We start from the raw sequence: 23763 nt of genomic DNA on the forward strand, positions 1-23763 counted from the left end.
TCGGTGAGACGGGTGTCAGAGCTCCAGGCGCTGTCCTGTAGAGACCCTTTTCTGCAATTCTCAGAGTCAGGGGTCACGGTTCGGATCGTGCCTTCCTTCATGCCTAAGGTGGTTTCAGCGTTTCACCTAAACCAGCCTGTTTTTCTTCCCTCCTTTGTTGAGGAGGAGTTTCCAGATTCATCTGGGTAGTTGCACCTTTTGGATGTGCACAGGACTCTGTTGCAGTATCTGCGAATTACAAATTCTTTCAGGACCTCTGATCATCTTTTTGTGCTGTTTGCAGGTCCTCGCAGAGGCTCTTCAGCATCTAAAGCCACTATTGCCCGTTGGCTCAAAGAAGCTATCTTTTCAGCATATCTGCTGTCTGGCCGGGCTCCGCCTGAAGCCTTTAAGGCACATTCCACAAGAGCGATTTCCTCTTCCTGGGCGGAAACTGGAGCACTATCTCTTCATGAGATTTGCAGTGCTGCAACATGGGCTTCTAAGCTCTCTTTTGCCCGACATTACAGGCTGGATGTGGCTGCAAGGAGGGATGCACGTTTTGGAGCACAGGTGCTAGCGTGTGGTGTGGCTTGTTCCCACCCTATTTAGGGATTGCTTTGTTACATCCCATACGTAATGGCTTCATCTGCTTGATGACAAGGAAGGGAAAATTAGGTTCTTACCATGATAATTTTCTTTCCTTTAGTCATAGCAGATGAAGCCATGAGCCCTCCCTGTATGATTGTCTGTATTGCAGTGATTCTGATTTTAGGTGCTGTTCTTGTTTCCTGAAGTTATATTCGTTCCTTGGGGAGTCGGAAAACAGTCCTCAGGATTCTTGTTACAGTTATAGGAGGATGAGTTCATTCCCTCCAGTTCATGTTTTGGGAGGATGAGTTTATTCCCTCCAGGAGGATGCAAGTATTCCCTCCGTTTATACAAAGTGGAGGACGAGTTTATTCCCTCCAGGAGGATGTGTTCATTCCCTCCTTTTTTTTTAGTTTATGCCCTTATTAAGGGGCCATCGTTCGCTGTGAGGAAAGTTCATGTTATCCCATTGCGGTTTGCCATACTGCTTTGGAAGCTTCAAATATTGAAGAGGCAGTGGAGCTAGCTGGTCATGAGGCACTGTGAAAAGTTGAGTGCTCTCTATCTCCCCCTGCTGGTTGATGGACACAACCCATACTTCCATATCATCATGCTGATCAATCCATAGACTGGTGGGTTGTGTCCATCTACCAGCAGGTGGAGATAGAGAGCAAACTTTTGCCTCCCTATATGTGGTCATGTGCTGCCGGAAACTCCTTAGTATGTTCTCTATCTCAGCAGGTGGTGGTCACACACAGCAGCAGCTCTGGCTAGGCCTCCAAGCCTAATTTTTAGGTTTTGTGGAGTGCCTGGGGTTGAGGGCTCTTCTTGAGCAAGTGCAAACCTGGTGGTGCCAGGTCCCTCCTTTTCTACCCCCTCCCGCTGGCTCCGTTAAAAAAAAAAAAAAAATTTTGAACGTCCTTAAAGGCGTTTATTTCGACGTTTATTTAAACGTTTATTGCAGCTACTCACTGGGACACCAGGTCGTTACAGCTCGGAGCGGAAAGCAGGTAATTTTTACCTTTTTATAGCGGGCAGGGGGTTCCCCGATTGATCTCCACGTGGCCTATGGCGTCGGAGGGCGAGGGCGCAAAGAGTTGCTCCCCTGATCGCTTGGGCGCTTCTAGAGGGGATGCGGGGGTCTTAAAGTCTGATTCGCCCTTGTTGGGTGACAGTTTCGTGACCGATGAGTGTCCCGGTCCTTCCTCCGGTGTGGCGGTTTTTCCCGCCATAAACGCCCATCCCCCGCTGCTCGCCTCCGCCATCTTGGCCGGCCACGCGGCTCGGACGGCTTCTTCTTGGGCCGCCCTTGAGGTGGGAGACATTAATGCCATGAACGCCCTTAATTTGGGCGACGGCACAAAAGCGGCTAAAGTTAAGCGCCATTCTTCCCGCGCGGCTCCTTCGCGGAGTGTCGCGCCGGACGCCATCTTGGATGCGCAGCATGTCTCTCCCCCGCTCTTGCGAGCGCCAGTTGAGGGTGCGTCTAGGGCTGTAGCCCAGGCTGCGGAAGTGCACAGTCTGGGGGGTTTTTCCCCCGAGTTTGTTTTGCTGCTGCATCAGGCCTTCCTTATGCAAAACGCTGCCCCTGCTCCCTCGTCTGGTAAAGAGGTTGAGGCCCCCAGAGGTAAACGCCCTCGGGTTGATTCCCAGGCCTTGGAGGACTTTGTCTCCTCCGATGTAGATGAGGGCAGCGTATCTGAGTTCTCCCAACGGTCCTTTGCAGATTCCTTGGAGGAGACGGATCCCCGCTCGGATGGAGCGGATGACCCCTCTGCAGCGCGGCTCTTTAGCTCAGAGGATTTGCCCAACCTGTTAGTGCAGGCCATGGGCATTTTAAAGATTTCCTCTCCGGAGGACGTCTCTCCCTCAGCCCCTGTTGGCTCTGCCATTATGCTGGGGACGAAGCGCCCGCCTAGAACCTTCCACGTGCATGATGCCATGCACACCTTAATTTCGGCTCAATGGGATGTCCCGGAAGCGAGCCTTAAAGTGGCTAGGGCTATGTCCCGCCTCTATCCTTTGCCTGAAAGTGAACGTGAGGCCTATCTGTGGCCTACCGTGGATTCTTTAATCACTGCGGTGACTAAGAAAACGGCGTTGCCGGTGGAAGGTGGCACGGCCCTAAAGGACGCCCAAGACAGAAGATTGGAGGCGGCCTTAAGGTCGTCCTTCGAGGCGGCTGCTTTAAGTTTGCAGGCCTCAGTTTGCGGCTCCTATGTGGCCAGGGCGTGCCTGACTATGGTGCAGCGGGCTTCCCCCTCGGATCATTCCTTGAGGGCTGATTGGCCGGCCCTGGAATCGGGCTTAGCCTATTTGGCAGACTTGCTGTATGATGTCTTGAGGGCCTCAGCTAAAGGCATGGCTCAGACAATCTCTGCGCGGCGGTGGCTTTGGCTGAAGCATTGGTCTGCTGACCACGCCTCTAAATCCCGCCTGGCTAGATTGCCTTTTAAAGGCAAGCTGCTCTTTGGGGTCGAGCTGGACAAAATCGTGACTGATCTCGGCACGTCTAAGGGCAAGAAGTTACCAGAGGTCAGGGCTCGGGCTAGTACTCGCCCCGGTACCTCCAGAGGACGGTTTCAGGAAGCCTGTCGGTACCGCCCGGGCAGGTCGGGCTCCTCTGCCCCCTCTTCCTTCAAGAGGAACTTCTCCCCCAAGCAGCATTCCTTTCGCAGAGACCGCCGTCCCGGAGGTGCTCCCTCCGGTCCTCCCCCAGGGTCTCGTACCCAATGACGGGGCCTTGGTCCACGCCCCAGTGCAGATTGGAGGACGGCTGTCCTCGTTTCTGGGCGAGTGGACCACAATAACTTCAGACGCGTGGGTGCTGGAAGTCATCAGAGACGGCTACAAGCTAGAGTTCTGCCGACCCTTAAGAGACGGGTTTGTACTCTCTCCCTGCAAGTCTCCGGTCAAAGCTGTGGCAGTGCAGCAGACCTTGGACAATCTGATCCGCCTGGGTGCGGTCGTTCCGGTGCCAGAAAATCAGCTTGGCAAAAGGCGTTACTCCATTTACTTTGTGGTACCAAAGAAAGGAGGTTCTGTACGGCCTATCCTCGACCTCAAAGGGGTCAATCGGGCCTTGAAAGTTCGGCACTTTCGCATGGAGACTCTCCGCTCTGTTATAGCGGCAGTGAAGGCAGGGGAGTACCTGGCATCCTTGGACATCAAGGAAGCGTACTTGCATATTCCCATCTGGCCTCCTCATCAACGCTTTCTGCGTTTTGCAGTCCTGGGCCGACACTTCCAGTTCAGAGCCCTCCCGTTCGGGTTGGCTACTGCTCCGCGGACCTTCTCCAAAGTAATGGTGGTCATCGCGGCCTTCCTGAGGAAGGAAGGAGTACAAGTCCATCCTTATCTGGACGACTGGTTGATCCGAGCCCCCTCTTATGCAGAGTGCGGCAAAGCTGTGAACCGGGTGGTTGCTCTTTTGAGCTCCCTGGGGTGGATCATCAACTGGGAGAAAAGCCAGCTGTGCCCAACTCAGTCCCTGGAGTATCTGGGAGTTCGATTCGACACCCAAGTGGGCAGAGTGTTCCTGCCAGACAATCGGATTGTCAAGCTTCAGGCTCAGGTGGACCAGTTCCTAGTAGCCTCTCCTCTTCGGGCTTGGGACTATGTGCAGCTGTTGGGCTCTATGACGGCCACGATGGAAGTAGTGCCCTGGGCCAGGGCTCATATGAGACCACTACAACTCTCTCTGCTGCAGCGCTGGACTCCGATGTCGGAGGATTATGCTGTGCGCCTTCCCTTGGACCCAGCAGTGCGCAAGGTGCTGAGCTGGTGGACGCAGACAGACAAGTTGTCTGCAGGAATGCCTCTGGTGACCCCGGAGTGGATTATCGTCACGACGGACGCCTCTTTGTCGGGCTGGGGAGCCCACTGCTTGGGAAGGACAGCGCAGGGGCTCTGGTCTCCTGCAGAGGCAAAGTGGTCTATCAACCTCCTGGAACTCAGAGCCATTCGGTTGGCGCTTTTGGAGTTCATCCCGGTACTGGCGTTGAAGCCTGTACGGGTCCTGTCGGACAATGCCACGGCTGTGGCCTATGTCAACCGCCAGGGAGGTACCAAGAGCGCCCCTCTAGCCAAGGAGGCCATGAATCTATGCCAGTGGGCGGAAGCGAACCTGGAACAGCTGTCAGCGGCCCACATTGCCGGAGTCATGAATGTCAAGGCGGACTTTCTCAGTCGCCATACCTTGGAGCCCGGAGAGTGGCAGCTATCTGCTCAGGCGTTCTTGGACATCACGAAGCGCTGGGGCCAGCCGAGCCTAGATCTGATGGCGTCATCGGCCAATTGCCAAGTGCCGCGCTTTTTCAGCAGAGGACGGGACCCTCGATCCCTGGGAGTAGATGCTCTTCTCCAACAGTGGCCGACACAAGAGCTTCTCTATGTGTTCCCGCCCTGGCCCATGTTGGGCAGGGTGCTAGACCGGGTGGCAAAGCATCCGGGCCGGATAATCCTGGTGGGTCCGGATTGGCCCAGACGTCCCTGGTATGCGGACTTGATCAGGCTCTCAGTCGACGATCCTCTGCGGCTGCCAGTGGAGCAGGGTCTGTTACATCAGGGTCCCGTGGTGATGGAGGATCCCTCCCCCTTTGGTCTTACGGCCTGGCTATTGAGCTGCAGCGTCTGAGGAAGAAGGGCTTCTCAGACAAGGTCATCGCCACTATGCTGAGAGCGAGGAAGCGCTCTACTTCTACTGCTTACGCCAGGGTTTGGCGTACCTTTGCAGCGTGGTGTGAAGCAGGCTCATTTTCTCCATTCACTGCTCCAATTTCTTCAGTGTTGGCATTCCTGCAAGAAGGTCTGGAGAAAGGCCTGTCGCTCAGTTCCCTTAAAGTCCAGGTAGCGGCCCTGGCTTGCTTCAGGGGCCGCCTGAAGGGTGCTTCCCTGGCTTCGCAGCCAGATGTGGTGCGTTTTCTCAAGGGAGTTAATCACCTGCGCCCTCCTCTGCACTCGGTGGTGCCTGCGTGGAATCTCAACCTGGTGCTAAGAGCGTTACAGAAGCCGCCTTTTGAACCCTTGTCGAGGGCATCTCTGAAAGACCTGACGTTGAAAGCAGTCTTTTTGGTGGCTATCACTTCAGCCAGAAGAGTTTCCGAGCTCCAGGCACTCTCATGTCGAGAGCCTTTTCTGCAGTTCACTGAGGCAGGAGTGACTATTCGCACAGTGCCTTCCTTCCTGCCCAAGATTGTTTCTCGCTTCCATATAAATCAGCAGCTCTGTCTCCCTTCCTTTCGTAGGGAGGACTACCCAGAGGAATACTCTGCTCTCAAATATCTGGATGTGAGACGAGTTATCATCAGATATTTGGAAGTGACCAATGATTTCCGGAAATCGGATCATCTGTTTGTCCTGTTTGCAGTTCCTCGTAAGGGTCTGCAGGCTGCTAAGCCTACATTGGCAAGATGGGTCAAGGAAGCCATTACAGCGGCTTATGTGGCCGCGGGGAAGGTGCCGCCTATCCAGCTGAAGGCTCACTCCACTAGAGCTCAGGCAGCCTCGATGGCAGAGGCCGGGTCCGTCTCCTTGGCAGAGATATGCAAGGCGGCAACTTGGGCATCGGCCCATACATTCTCCAAGCATTACCGCTTGACTGTGGCTGCTCGGGCGGAGGCCCGGTTTGGAGCTTCAGTGTTGAGGTCAGGGATTTCAATGTCCCGCCCTGGGTGAGTACTGCTTCGGTACATCCCACCAGTCTATGGATTGATCAGCATGATGATATGGAAGGTAAAATTATGTATCATACCTGATAATTTTCTTTCCATTAATCATAGCTGATCAATCCATAGCCCCTCCCAGATATCTGTACTGTTTATATTCTGGTTGCATTTCAGGTTCAAGTTTAGTCTTCAGTTCCTGTTCAGGAGGACTTCGTGTTCAAGTTTTTCAATGGATTCTTCAAGAGTTGAGACGAATTTGTGTTACAGTGAGCTGCTGCATTCCTCTCCCCTCCGTTTTACGGGGCTGGATTGAGACTTAAATTCTGCCGGCACTCCCTCCCGCTTCGTGCGGCTGTAGGGCAGCTTTGTACCCTTCCCGCTTCGGCGGTGTTAGGGTCAGTCAGCTCCTCCCGCGGTTGCGGTTGCAGGATAAGCCAGATCCCCCCGCATCGGCGGGTGTGGTGTCCCTCCCCCGCTCCGCGGGGATGAGCTGGACGGATTCCCCTCCCCCACTTGTGTGGGGATGAGCTGGGTTAATTCCCCTCCCCCGTTTCGGCGGTGGTGAGCTGGGCAGAGTGTCCCTTTGTGGGTGTAATTCTCTAAGTGCTGAGTCCTGCGGATGGAGCTTTGATATCGACATACTGAGGAGTTTCCGGCAGCACATGACCACATATAGGGAGGCAAAAGTTTGCTCTCTATCTCCACCTGCTGGTAGATGGACACAACCCACCAGTCTATGGATTGATCAGCTATGATTAATGGAAAGAAAATTATCAGGTATGATACATAATTTTACCTTGTGTTCCGTGTGCCTCTGTCTACAGTGGGTTTGAGGCAAAGGCTTTCTGCCTTCCTTTTGTGTCTGGTTCCTCTGGCTTCTGCCTGGGGCTCTTACCCTGGTGGGGGGGGGGGGGGTTGCTGTGTTAGTTCCCCTGTCCTGCGCTAGTCCCCTGCGTGGGCGTGGCCCGCTCTGGTCCTTTGTTTCCCCCTCTGCCCTGTTGCTGGTGTTCAGCGCGTGTCTGGCATCTTGGGGCCCTCTGGGTTCTTTCACCCCTCCCTGTGTGTGATTGGGTTCCAGTTCAGCCGTGAGGCTCGCAAGAGTGGCTCTGTGTGTGTGGGTTCCGGTTCGGCCGCGAGGCCCGCCTGTATGCCTATTTCCCTTCTTCCTGAGGGACTGTGGGGAGGGGTAGCTTAGGGGGTATTGTGTAGCTGGGGTGTGTGGTGGTGGGTCGGTCTCCCCTTGGCCTGGGTCGACGCCCTGCTGGCCTCGGCCAGGGCCCAAGGGTTCACGACCAACCCAACGGATTACACCTTCTACATGATTTTCACAGTGAGGGAAATTCTTGATTTATTTGCTTAGAAAATGAATTTCTTTTGGTTCACCACAGCACTCTATAAAAACTGCTTTTAACATATAACATAGTAGATGTCGGCAGATAAAGACCTGCATGGTCCATCCAGTCGCCCATCAAGATAAACTGATAGCATAAGGTATGATGTGACTCTACATATGCATACTTGATCTTGAATGTACTTGCCATTTTTAGGGTACAGATCATAGAAGTCTGCCTGGCACTGGTCTTGTTCTCCAACTAGTTGTCATCAAATCCCTACTCCAGCCCATCCAATTCTGTCCAGCCACAATCAGGGCACAGACTGTAGAAGTCTGCCCAGCACTGTCTTTGCTTCTCAATTATTGGTGTTGCCATCTAATTACCACTAAGCTTGTTTGGTTCCATGCCTTCCATACAGGATCCCTTTTGGTCACTAATTCTCAGCAGTAGTTAGATGAACAACTTCATCTGAGTGTGCATAGATTTGCATGGATGTTGCCTGCTCTGAGTGTGTTAATCCATTTCTTTTGCTTCTGTTTGGCACAGGGGTACACGCTGTCTCACACCGAGATGCCTAGCACACTGCAGGCTGCTGAGGCCAGCATTAAAAAGCATGAGGATTTCATGACCACCATGGATGCCAGTGAGGAGAAGATAAATGGACTATTGGAAATGGGCCGGAAGCTTGTCCTGGAGGACTGCATTCATGCAGACAAAATTCAGGAGAAGGTGGACTCCATTAATGAAAGGTAGGGATGGAGAAAGCAGAGTACAGGTGCTTTGCACATTGCCCCTTTGCAGCTTGCAAGTCTGTGTACGCTTTGAACTTTCAAGCCCTTTTCCAAAGGAAAATTTCCCCTGAAAATTTATTCTAAAAATCCACCAGTATAGACACAATGGGTACAAAATATAGCTGTGGATTAGCACCTGCATTGGAGAAGGTGCAAAGTATATGCCAAAAAAACATGCATGGTAATATTAAAATAAATACTTAGCTCCTTCAACATAATCCCAAACCCTTTACTATGTGGGTAAAACAGCAGATGCACTATCCCCAACTGAGAAGGGGCATTTTACAAGGTAAAATGTGACACAGATAGAGAGGGTAATACAGCATACACAGAAGTATACAAACAAAAAAAGCAACACTGGGACACATAAAGTTCTTTATTAATTAACCAACACGGGCCGTGTTTCGGCGCTGAACAGCGCCTGCCTCAGGGGTCTGACAATGAAATACAAAAATGAAAATAAAAACAACCACATAAATAAACAAAGGTATATTTGTAACGTGAATAAAAAGTGCATATGAACATCTATCTATATATATAAAAGGCACCACCAACGTTCTATGAAGCCTCCAGCCGAAGTGTGAAGCGCCAGAGATATCCGGTTTCCCCATGAGTGAAGGAAAACAGCACAGCACGAAATCCCTCTCTCTCTAACAGTGAAGGACTCAGAGGGGGAGGGGAGAGAGATGCCCTCACTCTCTCTGTAACACAAACACAGAACAGCAGGAAACTTAACACTGAAGGACTGGACTCGGAGGGGGGAGGGAGAGAGGGCAGGGACACACACTCCCACATGCACACTCTGAAGAAAACCTTGCTAGCCCCCGTTTCATTTGCATCAGAAACGGGGCTTTTTTACTAGTTGTAGAATAAGTCAATGTAGACAAAGACAGTGTATATTCAAATATTTTTTTAAAAATTATATATATATATATATTTTTTTTTATTTATTTATTATTTATTCATATTATTAAATTTATTACAAGCAAAAATCTTGTGCAGGAAAGTATCCGTTTAACAGTAACATACTCAAACATAATAAAAAAAAAAAAAAAAGAAAAGGTGAAAGAAAGAAAAGGAAATTCCTCACATTTTCAATAAAGGAGCAATACTCAAGTCCATAAATTCAGATCCAAGATTTCGGAAAACAAAGGGAGAAAAACATTACAAAGGAAAAAGAAATCACAGGATATGCAAATTCCATTAAGCAGAGTTATTATTTATATTTAGCGCTTTTCCACTTTTACTGAGGCTATAAGTGCCGACACATGAGCAGGTTCTGTAAATACAAATTTTTTGTCCCTAAACTTTATTATGCACTTGCAGGGGTATCTTAAAAAAAAGGTACCCCCCAAGTGCAGAATTTCAGGCTTAAGGAGCAGAAATTGTTTCCTCCGTCTTCTTGTCTCCTTAGAGACATCCGGAAATAATAATACCTTAAAACCTAAAAAAGGTTTATCCTTATTACGAAAAAACAGACGAAAAATCCAACTCTTATCTGGTAACAATGCGACTGTTGCCACTAATGTGGCTGCAGTCGCTAGGTCAATGTCCGAAGTCTCCAACAAAAGTGAAACATCTAATGGAGCTTCAGGTTGATTTAGATCTTTCCCAGGGATATAATAAGCCATAGTCATTGGTGGTAAATTTTGTTCAGGAATTAATAATATTTCGCGCATATAGCGCTTCAACATTTCCAAGGGAGCAACATTTTGAAGTTTAGGAAAATTGACGAATCTAAGGTTACAGTTTTTAGTATAATTGTCAAAGATTTCCATTTTAACCCTTAGGCTCGTCAAATCTTTAATCATAGTAGGTTGTACTGTTTCAAATTTCATAATTTTTTGATCCATTTTAACAACTTTATCATTCAAATCTTTTATCAGCTCTTCTTTCTTTTGTAAATCTTTTTCCAAGGTTTTTAATTTAGGTAATACCTCATTAGACTGTTTTAGGAATAACTGCCCAAGGTTAGAGACTAAATCCCACAAAGCTTCTAATGTAACCTCCTGGGGTTTAACCAGGAATTCTGTAGGAATTTCAAACCTTACAGTTTGCTCAGATGTGGCACTCTGTTCCCCAGAACTTCTCTCCTCAATTCGCGGCGTTTCCATGGGCAAACTGCCCTCCAGTCCGGCCCCAGATGTGATATCAGCTTCCATTCGGCGTTCTTCTGGGCCCCTACCCTCTTCCGGGTTGGACCCTGTCGATTCCTCGAGGAACGAACTGGCGCCGAGCGGTTGAGGAGGAGGGGTGCGCTCGGCGTGGCTCAGGGTAACATCGAGGCCAGGGAGCGCCGAAATCTCCAATTCGCCGGCGTCTCCCACTGGCGGCATTCCGCCTTCTTGAATAACTCCCTGGGGTCTCAAATAACGATCCAAAGGACCAGGTAAGGAGGGAGTTAGCGGGGAAGCTCTGACCGCTAATCTCCCTCTCCGTTTAGGCATTTTTTTTTAGTAGAGAGATCGAGACCCGCTACTGCTTAGTGAGTCGCGGCCATCTTGGATCGAAGACGATATATATATATATTAAAAGGCACCTCCAACGTTCTAAATTTGTAGTTGCAAGATCGCATGAGTGTCTGCCGCGTCACAGCGTGATGACATTGAGGGCGGAGCAATGATAATCAACAAATCGGATTGCCATTGGGTAATCTCGGTTTCCACTCCCCAATGCAGCCGTCATTCCCATACACTCAAAACCAACCAAAATCGGCGCTGGACCCCGTCCCCCCGCCCCGCCCACAGTCCCACTCACCCACCCTCCCGCAGCCGCTCGCTCAACGTTCCACCGTCCTCCCTCTCCTCTCCGCTTCCGGCTACACACGAGCAAGGAAGCCCATTGGTTAATCTCTGTTTCCACTCCCCAACACAGCTGTAATTCCCATACACTCAAAACCAAGCACACACATGTTTTTTATTCCTTCCGAGGAGACTCAGCAGCACAACGAGTCACTTTCTCTGCAGCACAGAGAAACCAGGAACGTCACTGGAAGGACAAAACTATTTGGATGCCCATGCTCCTGCTCCCGGTATGTGCAGCCACCCTAAGAAACGACAACCCACACAAAACTAACCAGTGACTCGACATCTGCACCCCCTCGCCCCCCCCAACCCACCCAAAATCTAAATGCACACTTCCACACAACCAGAAAACCAGACAAATACAAATGGAGATAAAAACAGCAAGCAGGCAGGATCCCAAGTGCTTACAGGAGCTTCAAAAGACACACTCCCCCCAGCCAAAAGCAAACACAGCTATCCACAACACACATTAACGAGGTACCCAAGTGCTTAAAGGGATTTCCACCCCCCCCCCCCACCCCACTCCCCCCCCAAAAAAACACATCAAAACGCAGCCTTCCACAGAACAAGGAATGCTGACAAATACACATGCAGTTCAAATTTGCAAACACAGCTCACCAGAACACAGGCATATTAACGACTTGGCAGCCAGGTTCCCAAGTGCTTACAGGAGCTACACCCCACCCCACACACACACACTAAAAAGGAAAAAACAACCTTCCACACAAGCAACAAACACACAAAAAAAAGAAAAACACACACACACACATTCACTCTCTCTCTCACACACAGTCACTCTCACATACACTCTCTCAAACATACACACTCCAAGGAAAACCTTGCTAGCGCCCGTTTCATTTGTGTCAGAAACGGGCCTTTTTTACTAGTATATATATATATATATATATATATATATATATATATATATATATATACTGATAATAATCAGAATAACTTGACATATTGACTTGTGAGGGAGTTTCAAGATGGCGGACGCAGCTTGAGAGCGTTCATCGAGTCTCCCTGGACCTTTCTCCTTTTTCTGATTTAAAACAAGATTTCTTCATTTAAAATGCCCCATACTAAAAGGAAAGGGGTGGTCAAGAGCTTACCACCCACAGCGACGACCACTCGATCGGTCCAGTCGACCCTCGACGCTTTCGCCACAAGCACGCCACGGGTGATAGAGGTGAGGAGTTCCGCTGTGGAAGGGATCGGAGGAGCGACAACTTCCCTGGAACAGGATACCATCACTCTATCCTCACCGGATATTTCCCCACCTCCGTGTCCCGCGAACTACCGAGACGCGGTGGAATCTCCAACAACGTCCGAGGTTGACGTTGAGGATTATTCGGCGGTTGGTACTGCGGCGGCAGCGAGCGGGAGAGTTTTTCAACAACAAGAGCAGGAAGCTCGCACGGAGGTAACCCTCGAGGCCATATGGGCAATGTTAAAAACTTTGAATCAAACTGTTCTAAAGGCAGCAGCTGATACAGCTTCTCTAGTGACTAAAGTAGATTCTTTGCAAGATTCTCTTGAAAAAATAAAACAAGATACTATTAAACAGAATGATATTTTTCAACAAGAGATTTCCTCTATAAAAAATACAACTGTCTCCTTGATAAAGGATAAAACCTTTATTCATAGTAAAATAAATCAGCTGGAGAATTACAATAGAAGACTTAATCTGAGAGTATTAAACTTCCCAAAAATGGTTGAACTGAGTGGTTTAGAATTATTTAAGAAATATCTTACTGAGGTTCTCAATTGTTCCCCCGAGATGATTCCTTTTATAAATAAAGTATATTACCTTCCAATTCCACAGAAGAAAATGGAGGAACAAAGGAGAAAATCAGAAGTGCAGGGAATGCAAGAGGAAGGATTACAAAATTTAACAGCTTTTCTTGAAAACTCTCTGCCTGAAATTTATACTCGTTCAACTCTGCTAGTTTCTTTGGTCTTTGAGCAAGACCTCAATTCAATTATGAAACTATACTTCAATAATGCTCAAAAAACTTTTTTGGGATCTCGTTTGTGGATCTACCCAGATGTCACTAGATTCACTCAGGAAAAAAAGAAGAGAGTTTCTACTATTGAGAGATGAAGTTAAAGCTTTGGGAGCTAGCTTTTTGCTAGCCTATCCATGTAAATGTCTAATCAAATACTTGGATAATAAGTATATTTTCTATGAACCTGAACAATTGAAAAGCTTTGTTGGATCAAAGAAGATTGTCCAATGACCTCTTGGATTAAGGGAAATAATGAAGTATTGACTACCTGTGGCGCGGTCTAGGTCCTATTGCCTAAATAAGATCAATAATTTGTTTTTGTTCTCCTCAATTTCTTTGACTCCCCCTTAAAGTGTTGGTGGTCTAAGACAGGAAAATATTGTTTCTTTTGATATGAGAAATATTATTGTAATTCCTTTTGTTTGATATCTTATTTCCGAGTTTTCTTAACAAGTCTATCTTGTAATTATTTGTGAAATTATAAATAAATAAAGTAAAAAAAAGAATAACTTGACATATTAAGACACGGTACATCCCACAGATGAATAGTTATAGTTATATTCAAAGAAATATATGTGTTTGGTGTAAAATGAAAAATATTAAAAACATAATCAATTTGCAAAGTAATTAGTAGAATACAGGTTTTTATCACAGATAAATTCACTGATTCACTGTATAATTACTGAAAAACATCTATGGATAGTTGGTTGTAGCACAAATAAAGAGGGTAATACAGCCTATAAGGGTAAATATGAAAATTGGAGCTAATATCTAGTAATAGGTAATCTTATCGTTATAAATCTCATAAAAATAGTACTAAAACAATGAAAGAATAGTTCTCACCTAGAAGGGTCACAGTAGGTATACTTGAAATCAGTTCAGTTCCTATACAGAAATATTAAAATGCATCTTCAGTCAATAAAACTGTATGTGGTATATGGTTAGAAAAACACTGAAATGAATAAAAACGGCAGAGAGGCCAACTCCATATTTATAGGTGAAAGAGATGATGTGTGTAGTGCAAAATCACGTTGAGAAAGTGAAAATAAAAGCAACTAGCTACCCTAGCGCATAAAATAAGGAACGCCATCCACCACAGTGAGATCGCTAGCTTAAAAGATAGTAAATGTCACATAATGATAGATAAAACTAGTACTAACATAAGGGGCATGGAGAAATAAAAATGCAGCACTCACCCCAGCGTTGAAATATAAAAATGTATCACCGTTCGCCGCAGTGGCGAAGATATAGCTCCATAAAGAGCCTTCTCTTTGTGCTGCAAAGCGAAAGTAAAAACCGAGGGCGAACGCTAGTCATAAGTTAAAAGAGTGCGAAAAGCAATCTGCATAGGAAACAGTGTTGGCGTAGTGACGGTATTAGCGTGATGGCGTCATCAACTGGATAATACTAAAAAACGTTTTGTATAGAAACATTAAACTGTAGGAGAGATATGCAAAAATGCACAAAGATATTTCTACTTATAATAACATGGATCCTTGGGAAATATTAAAATGAAAAATATATAGAAACCAAACAATAGGGCGTGGACATGTCAAAGGTGATGAGTCATGTGACGTAGTCAATACTGCAATGGTGATATAAATGAATGATATGGTAGTGTATGTCAGGTGTATCTATTATTAATACAGTGGGGGAAATAAGTATTTGATCCCTTGCTGATTTTGTAAGTTTGCCCACTGACAAAGACATGAGCAGCCCATAATTGAAGGGTAGGTTATTGGTAACAGTGAGAGATAGCACATCACAAATTAAATCCGGAAAATCACATTGTGGAAAGTATATGAATTTATTTGCATTCTGCAGAGGGAAATAAGTATTTGATCCCCCACCAACCAGTAAGAGATCTGGCCCCTACAGACCAGGTAGATGCTCCAAATCAACTCGTTACCTGCATGACAGACAGCTGTCGGCAATGGTCACCTGTATGAAAGACACCTGTCCACAGACTCAGTGAATCAGTCAGACTCTAACCTCTACAAAATGGCCAAGAGCAAGGAGCTGTCTAAGGATGTCAGGGACAAGATCATACACCTGCACAAGGCTGGAATGGGCTACAAAACCATCAGTAAGACGCTGGGCGAGAAGGAGACAACTGTTGGTGCCATAGTAAGAAAATGGAAGAAGTACAAAATGACTGTCAATCGACAAAGATCTGGGGCTCCACGCAAAATCTCACCTCGTGGGGTATCCTTGATCATGAGGAAGGTTAGAAATCAGCCTACAACTACAAGGGGGGAACTTGTCAATGATCTCAAGGCAGCTGGGACCACTGTCACCACGAAAACCATTGGTAACACATTACGACATAACGGATTGCAATCCTGCAGTGCCCGCAAGGTCCCCCTGCTCCGGAAGGCACATGTGACGGCCCGTCTGAAGTTTGCCAGTGAACACCTGGATGATGCCGAGAGTGATTGGGAGAAGGTGCTGTGGTCAGATGAGACAAAAATTGAGCTCTTTGGCATGAACTCAACTCGCCGTGTTTGGAGGAAGAGAAATGCTGCCTATGACCCAAAGAACACCGTCCCCACTGTCAAGCATGGAGGTGGAAATGTTATGTTTTGGGGGTGTTTCTCTGCTAAGGGCACAGGACTACTTCACCGCATCAATGGGAGAATGGATGGGGCCATGTACCGTACAATTCTGAGTGACAACCTCCTTCCCTCCGCCAGGGCCTTAAAAATGGGTCGTGGCTGGGTCTTCCAGCACGACAATGACCCAAAACATACAGCCAAGGCAACAAAGGAGTGGCTCAGGAAGAAGCACATTAGGGTCATGGAGTGGCCTAGCCAGTCACCAGACCTTAATCCCATTGAAAACTTATGGAGGGAGCTGAAGCTGCGAGTTGCCAAGCGACAGCCCAGAACTCTTAATGATTTAGAGATGATCTGCAAAGAGGAGTGGACCAAAATTCCTCCTGACATGTGTGCAAACCTCATCATCAACTACAGAAGACGTCTGACCGCTGTGCTTGCCAACAAGGGTTTTGCCACCAAGTATTAGGTCTTGTTTGCCAGAGGGATTAAATACTTATTTCCCTCTGCAGAATGCAAATAAATTCATATACTTTCCACAATGTGATTTTCCGGATTTAATTTGTGATGTGCTATCTCTCACTGTTACCAATAACCTACCCTTCAATTATGGGCTGCTCATGTCTTTGTCAGTGGGCAAACTTACAAAATCAGCAAGGGATCAAATACTTATTTCCCCCACTGTATATAGAATACATAGCTTTTTCTATTGAGCTCGGATTACTGATGTTTAGGATGTGAAATACAATAATGATTATTTGTCGTGACAGCAGAGATACATAACATGTACATAACATGTATTTAAAAGATAACCATCTCACAGTAAATATCCTAAATTAGCCACAAGGTAAAATGTAAAATCTTTTGAAAATTGAAATGTGCACTAGAATTTAGAAACTGTTGTTTCTTATGGATTCTATCCTTCCTGGTAGATCTGACCTTACAGGAATATTTCTTTCCCTAAGGTCCTAAGAAGCTGATTCTGTTTAATACCTTTGTGAACTTTAGAAGGAAAAATTTGGCCAGTTAAAATGAATCCAGATAGTACAAGTGCTATCTGGTTAGTGGCAATATTCAGACTACTAACCAGATAGCAAAGCAGATAAAGTTATGACAGCTTACATGTGATAAAAATGAGAAAATAAATTTTAAAGAATTTAAGAAAGCCTTTTTTTTTTTGTTACATTTGTACCCTGCGCTTTCCCACTCATGGGAGGCTCAATGCTGCGGCTTACATGGGGCAATGGAGGGTTAAGTGACTTGCCCAAAGTCACAAGGAGCTGCCTGTGCCTGAAGTGGGAATCAAACTCAGTTCCTCAGGACCAAAGTCCACCACCCTAACCACTAGGCCACTCCTCCTCACACCTTTTTCAATAGTAGCTCAAGGTGAGTTACATTCAGGTACACTGCATATTTCTCTGTCCCAGGAGGGTTCACAATCTAAGTTTGTACCTGAGGCAATGGAAGGTTAAGTGACTTGCCTAAGATCACAAGAAGCTGTAGTGGGATTTGAACCAGCCACTTCTGGGTTTCAAGACTGGTGCTCTAACCACTAGGCCACTCTTCCACTCCACTATCTTTGTCCAATTTGTTATCCTGTTAGCAGTCTAAATATCATTGCTAACCAGATAATCTCCGGCTTCACCCAAGCTCTGTCCATGGACCACCCAGACAATGTACAAATAGTGCTGAGGCAGTCAGAGGACATATTCGGCATCGGCAGCATTATCCAGTTAGTTCCACTGTATATCCCTCTCGACGGCACTTATCTGGTTGGGAGGATGAAGATGAGGATGTGGTTTCTGCAGCACCCCTGGAATTCCAGGAGATAGAGAGAGATCTTAGCATATCTCAGGAAGATTACAAGGGAGAATTTTTGTTAGATGAGGTTTCTCCAAGTGAGGATGCAACTGTTGTCCATATATTTCATAGGGATGAGTTACATTCCTTAATTTCTCAGGTATTAGCAGTATTAAAATTATCTGAAAGCTTTCTTCTGGTGAGGATCCTCCTCTAGAAGGAATTAAAAAAAAACACCCTAATGCATAGGGCTATTAAGGAAATGATTGCTGCTGAATGGGAGACTCCAAATGCTGGTTTCAAAGTAGAGAGTTCTATGAGTAGGCTGTATTCAGGTCCTCCAAGTGAAAAAGAGTCCTTGCACTTTCCCAAAATAGATGCATTGGTGTTGGTGGTAGCTAATAAGATGATGATTCTGGTAGAAGGTGCAGCAGCCCTTAAAGATCCACAGGATAGGCATTTGGAGTTGGTTTTGAAGCAAGTCTTTGAAGTTTTAGCACTGGCTCTTCAAGCATCAGTCTGTGGGGGTTATATGGTCAGAGCTTGTTTTCACTGGGCTGAGAAGTTGTGTGATTGTTCCTTGGCAGATTCTGAGAATTACTTCCACTTGGGGGATCAAAAGAGAAAATCATTCAAAAAGTGGCATAAATCTGCATTTGGATGTTTTTCTCACAAAAACATCCAAATTGGTATTTTCAAAACCAATTTTTAGAAGTTTTTCTATGATGGCCGTCAGAAGTGCATTCAGATCACAAGGGAGCATGTCAGGGGTGTGTTAAGGTTGGGATCTGGGTGCTCCTAACACTTGGACATTTTACAGCCATAATGGAACAAAACAAAATCATCCAGGACTAAAGCTAAGACGTTTTGAGCTAGACCTGTTTTTATAACGAATAAGGCACAAAAAGGTGCCATAAATGACCAGATGACCACTGGAGGGAATCAAGGATGACCCTCCCTTACTCCCTCAGTGGTCACTATCCCCCTCCCACCCCCAAAAATGTGATGAAAAACATTACTTACTAGCCTATATGCCAGCCTCAGATATTATACACAGGTCCATTAGAGCAGCATGTAGGTCCCTGGAGTAGTCTAGTAGTGGTGCATTGTACTGCAGACAGGTGGACTCAGACTCCTACCTTTCCCTATCTGTTACACTTGTGGTGGAAACTGTGAGCCCTCCGAAACTCACCAGAAACCCACTGTACCCACATGTAGGTGTCCCCTTCCCCATAATGGCTATTGTAGTGGTGTACAGTTGGGTTAGTGGGTTTGGAGGGCTCAGCAGACAAGATAAAGGAGCAATGGTGAGATGTGTACCTGGTAGCACTTATTTGAAGTCCACTACAGTGCCCCCTAGGGTGCTCCGTTGCTCTCCTGGGATGTCTGTGTGGCCAGTCTACTAAGAATGCTGCATTCTCCTATTCCAATGGCATTGAGGTGAGAATAGTCAAGGATGGGAGATTAAACCAGTTCCAGGAAAGAGAACTATGATCTGATAGGCAAGTCAGAGAGGAAGAAGCAATAGGGAGGGGGAAAGAGAGTGAAGAGAAGATGAAAGAGAGGGGTTGGGAAGAATAGGAGCAATGAGGGAGGAGTTCTCAGTCTCCACCTGCCGCTAGGCATGCCTAGGCGTTCATATACCCACTTGTCTGGACTGGTCTAGAGGGACTCAAGGAAAGAAAATTAGCAGGTAATGCAAAGTTACTTACCTGTAGCAGGTGTTCTCCAAGGACAGAAGGACTTACATTACCCCATGTAGGTGGTGTCATCTGATGGAACCTGGCATGGATGCTACACAGTGTCTGAAAACTTCAGAAGCCTTTGGCAGTCCTATACCATGCATATGCGAGTGGCTTCCCACCAGACTCAACCACACGGTACCAGCCATTAAGTAAAAAATTCTGAAGGAAACAAAACACATCTTGGAATCCCTATGGATTGAAATTCAATGTGTAAAGGGGAAAAGGATAGTAATATAGGGTATCCCGAGAGTGAGGTTGCAAAAGAGACCATAGTAGATCAGGTGTCCCTAAATAAAAATAAAAATCAGACAAAAGATTGCAAATTAATACTGTCAAGTAGTGAACATGATGATGTAAATAGGAACAACAAACATACAGTGAAACCTCGGTTTTCGTTGACTTCGGATTTCGTCGGTTTCGGTTATCGTCAAATTTTTTCGCGAAAATTTCGTCTCGGTTTTCGTCGATCGCCTCGGATTTCGTCGGCGTGACCACACAGCTAATCTTGCGTTCTCACGTGTCGTTCTTCTGGGGCATTGTTTCCGGTTGTGGGATCACACTGCTGGCTGTTTTCTGACCCAAATTTCGTCGTTTTGCCACAATACTGCTGCTACTGATTGAGGTGCTTGTATCAAAGTCCCTGTAGGTATTAGGACCCAAATTTCTTCGTTTTGCCACAATACTGCTGCTGCTGGTTGAGTGCCTGTATCAAAGTCCCTGCAGGTACATAAGGACCCAAATTTCTTCGTTTTGCCACAATACTGCTGCTGCTGGTTGAGTGCCTGTAACAAAGTCCCTGCTGGTATTAGGACCCAAATTTCGTCATTTTGCCACACTACTACTACAGCTGGTTGAGTGCCTGTATCAAAGTCCCTGCTCTCATCATGGGACCCAAAAACGTTTCTATGGGCAGCAGTCCTTCAAAGAAGAAGGACAGGAACATGATTGAGTTGAAGAAGGAAATCATTGAAAAATACGAGAGTGGCATTAAGATTGATGAAATTGCCCGCATGTACGGGAAGCCACCATCCATGACAAGTTCAATCGTTGCAAAAAAGGAAGCAATAAAGGAAGCAAAAGTAGCAAAAGGCGTGAATGCGATAACAAAACAGAGATCACAAACAATTGAAGATGTGGAACAGTTATTATTCATTTGGATCAATCAAAAACAGTTAGATGGCGATTCTGTTTCTGAGGCCATCATATGTGAAAAGGCCAGACTGCTGTATGCTGATCTCATAAAGAAAATGCCCGGGACGAGTGCTACTTCACTAAGTGATTTTAAGACCAGGAGAGGCTGGTTCGAAAAATTCAAGAGGCGCACTGGCATACACAGTGTTACTAGGCACGGAGAAGCTGCGAGTTCGGACAAGTCTGGTGCTGAAAAATTTGTGTCTGAATTCAAAGATTACGTAGAGGCTGAAGGATTCATCCCCCAACAAGTCTTCAACTGTGATGAAACTGGCCTGTTTTGGAAGAAAATGCCAAAGAGAACGTTCATTACACAGGAGGAAAAGGCACTGCCAGGACATAAGCCTATGAAAGATAGGCTTACTCTTCTGTTGTGTGGTAATGCTAGTGGTGATTGTATAGTGAAGCCCTTACTGGTGTACCATTCAGAAACTCCTAGAGTATTTAGCAGAAACAATGTGATCAAAAGTAAACTGTGTGTGATGTGGAGAGCAAACAAGAAAGCATGGGTCACGAGGGCAATTTTCATTGAGTGGATGAATGAAGTGTTTGGCCCAAGTGTGAAAAAGAGGCAACAGAAACAAACTTCTTTGGACTCATTTCTTGTGCGGCATGGGTCCACAGACTCTGAAGCTGGTCCTAGTGGCAAAAGAACAAGAAGGGAAGTGACCCCCCCCCCCCCCCCCGAAGCTGGTCCTAGTGGCAAAAGAACAAGGAAGTGAAGTGACCCCCCCCCCCCAGAAGCTGGTCCTAGTGGCAAAAGAACAAGAAGGGAAGTGACCCCTCCAGAAGCTGGTCCTAGTGGCAAAAGAACAAGAGGGGAAGTGACCCCCCCCCCCCAAGAAGCTGGTCCTAGTGGCAAAAGAACAAGAAGGGAAGTGACCCCCCCCCCCCCCCCAGATAGTGTCCTTATGGAGGGGGGGGATCCCCCTTCCAAACAATAATCTCTGCTCCTCTCTCTCCATCTCCATGTTCCATACACCAAGAAGAGTCTTCAGAAAAGTAAATGCCATGTTAAATGTTCATTTATTCTATACACTATCCTTTTTTATTAATTTAAAAGAAAAAATTGCTTGTTGCCTCGGTTTTCGTCGATAGTTTTCGGACGAATTATCGACGAAAACCGAGGTTTCACTGTAGTTTGAAATGTCTATATGCGAATGCCAGAAGCCTAAGAAATAAGATGGGAGAGTTAGAATATATTGCACTAAATGAAAAATTAGATAATAGGCATCTCTGAGACCTGGTGGAAGGAGGATGACCAGTGGGACACTGTCATACTGGGGTACAAATTATATCGTAGCGATAGGGTGGATCGAATTGGTGGAGGGGTGGCACTGTATGTTAACAAGGGCCTTGAATCAAATAGATTGAAAATTCTGCAGGAAACAAAACACATCTTAGAATCCCTATGGATTGAAATTCCATGTGTAAAGGGGAAAAGGATAGTGATAGGAGTGTACTACCGTCTGCCTGGCCAGGATGAACAGACGGATGTAGAAATGTTAAACAAAATTGGGGACGCTAACAAACTGGGCAACACAATAATAATGGGTGATTTTAATTACCCTGATATTGACTGGGTAAATGTAGCAGGGCATGCTAGGAAGGTAAAATTCCTTGATGAAATCAAGGACTGTTTTATGGTACAGGAGCCAACAAGAGAAGGAAAAATTCTAGACCTAGTCCTTAGTGGAGTGCATGATCTGGTGCAGGAGATAATGGTGCTGGGGCCGCTTGATAACAGTGATCGTAATATCATCAGATTTGATATTAGCTTTGGCGTAAGTATATGCAGGAAATCCAATACGTTAGCGTTTAACTTTAAAAAAAAAGGAGACTATGATAAAATGAGAAGAACGGTGAAAAAAAACTTAGAAGGGGCGGCTGCGAGGGTCAAAATTTACATCAGGCATGGAATCTGTTCAAAAATACCATCCTGGAAGCCCAGGACAAATATATTCCACGTATTAAAAAAGGAGGAAAGAAGACAAAACGACAGCCGGCATGGTTAAAAAGTGAGATGAAGGAAGCTATTTGAGCTAGAAGAAAATCCTTCAGAAAGTGGAAGAAGGATCCAACTGAAAATAATAAGAAACAGCATAAGGAATGTCAAGTCAAATGCAAAGCGCTGATAAGGAAGGCAAAGAAGGACTTTGAAAAAAGATTGCGTTGGAGGCAAAAACACATAGTAAAAGTTTTTTTCAGATATATTAAAAGCAGGAAGCTGGCAAAAGAATCGGTTGGACCGCTAGATGACCGAGGAGTAAAAGGGGCAATCAGAGAAGACAAAGCCATAGCGGAGCGATTAAATGAATTCTTTGCTTCTCGTCTTCACCAAGGAAGATTTGGGAGAGTTACCGGTGCCAGAAAAGATATTCAAAGCTAACGAGTCAGATAAACTGAATGAAATCTCTATAAACCTGGAAGATGTAATGGCGCAATTTCACAATTTAAAGAGTAGCAAATTGCCTGGATCGGATGGTATTCATTCCAGAGTACTCTTGTTAGTAATATGTAATTTATCTTTCAAATCAAGCAATGTACCGGAAGATTGGAAGGTGAGCCGGATGGTATTGTGTATCTGGATATTCAAAAGGCGTTTGACAAAGTACCTCATGAAAGACTCCAGAGGAAATTGGAGAGTCATGGGATAGGAGGTAGTGTCCTATTGTGGATTAAAAACTGGTTAAAAGATAGAAAATAAAGAGTAGGGTTAAATGGTCAGTATTCTCAAAGGAGAAGGGTAGTTAGTGGGGTTCCCCAGGGGGTCTGTGCTGGGACCGCTGCTTTTTAACATACTTATAAATGACCTAGAGATGGGAGTAACTAGTGAGGTAATTAAATTTGCTGACAACACAAAGTTATTCAAAGTTGTTAAATTGCAAGAGGATTGTGAAAAATTACAAGAGGACCTTACAAGACTGGGAGACTGGGTATCTAAATGGCAGATGACGTTTAATGTGAGCAAGTGCAAAGTGATGCATGTGGGAAAGAGGAACCCAAATTATAGCTACGTAATGCAAGGTTCCACGTTAAGAGTCACCGACTAAGAATGGGATCTAGGTGTCGTCGTTGATGATACGTTGAAACTTCTGCTCAGTGTGCTGTGGCGGCTAAGAAAGCAAATAGAATGTTAGGTATTGTTAGGAAAGGAATGGAAAGCAAAAATGAGGGCTCTTCAGCTTCGAGAAAAGACGGCTGAGGGGAGATATGATAGAGGTCTATAAAATAATGAGTGGAATGGAAAGGGTAGACGTGAAGCAGCTGTTTACTGTTTCCAAAAATACTAGGACTA

The 23763-nt window shown here is 46.0% G+C and overlaps 1 protein-coding gene across 1 annotated transcript in view; it reads left to right on the forward strand.

Annotated features, from left to right (window-relative positions):
* The window catches only part of SPTBN2 (spectrin beta, non-erythrocytic 2), a 1201559-nt gene that overhangs the window by 636776 nt on the left and 541020 nt on the right, over window positions 1-23763 (forward strand). Inside the window, exon 16 of the mRNA XM_030217767.1 lies at window positions 8117-8319. Coding sequence (XP_030073627.1) covers window positions 8117-8319 — 203 coding nt within the window. The remainder of the gene's footprint in view (window positions 1-8116; window positions 8320-23763) is intronic.

The sequence above is a fragment of the Microcaecilia unicolor genome, chromosome 11 (genome assembly GCF_901765095.1).
Source record: "Microcaecilia unicolor chromosome 11, aMicUni1.1, whole genome shotgun sequence".
Taxonomy (NCBI): domain Eukaryota; kingdom Metazoa; phylum Chordata; class Amphibia; order Gymnophiona; family Siphonopidae; genus Microcaecilia; species Microcaecilia unicolor.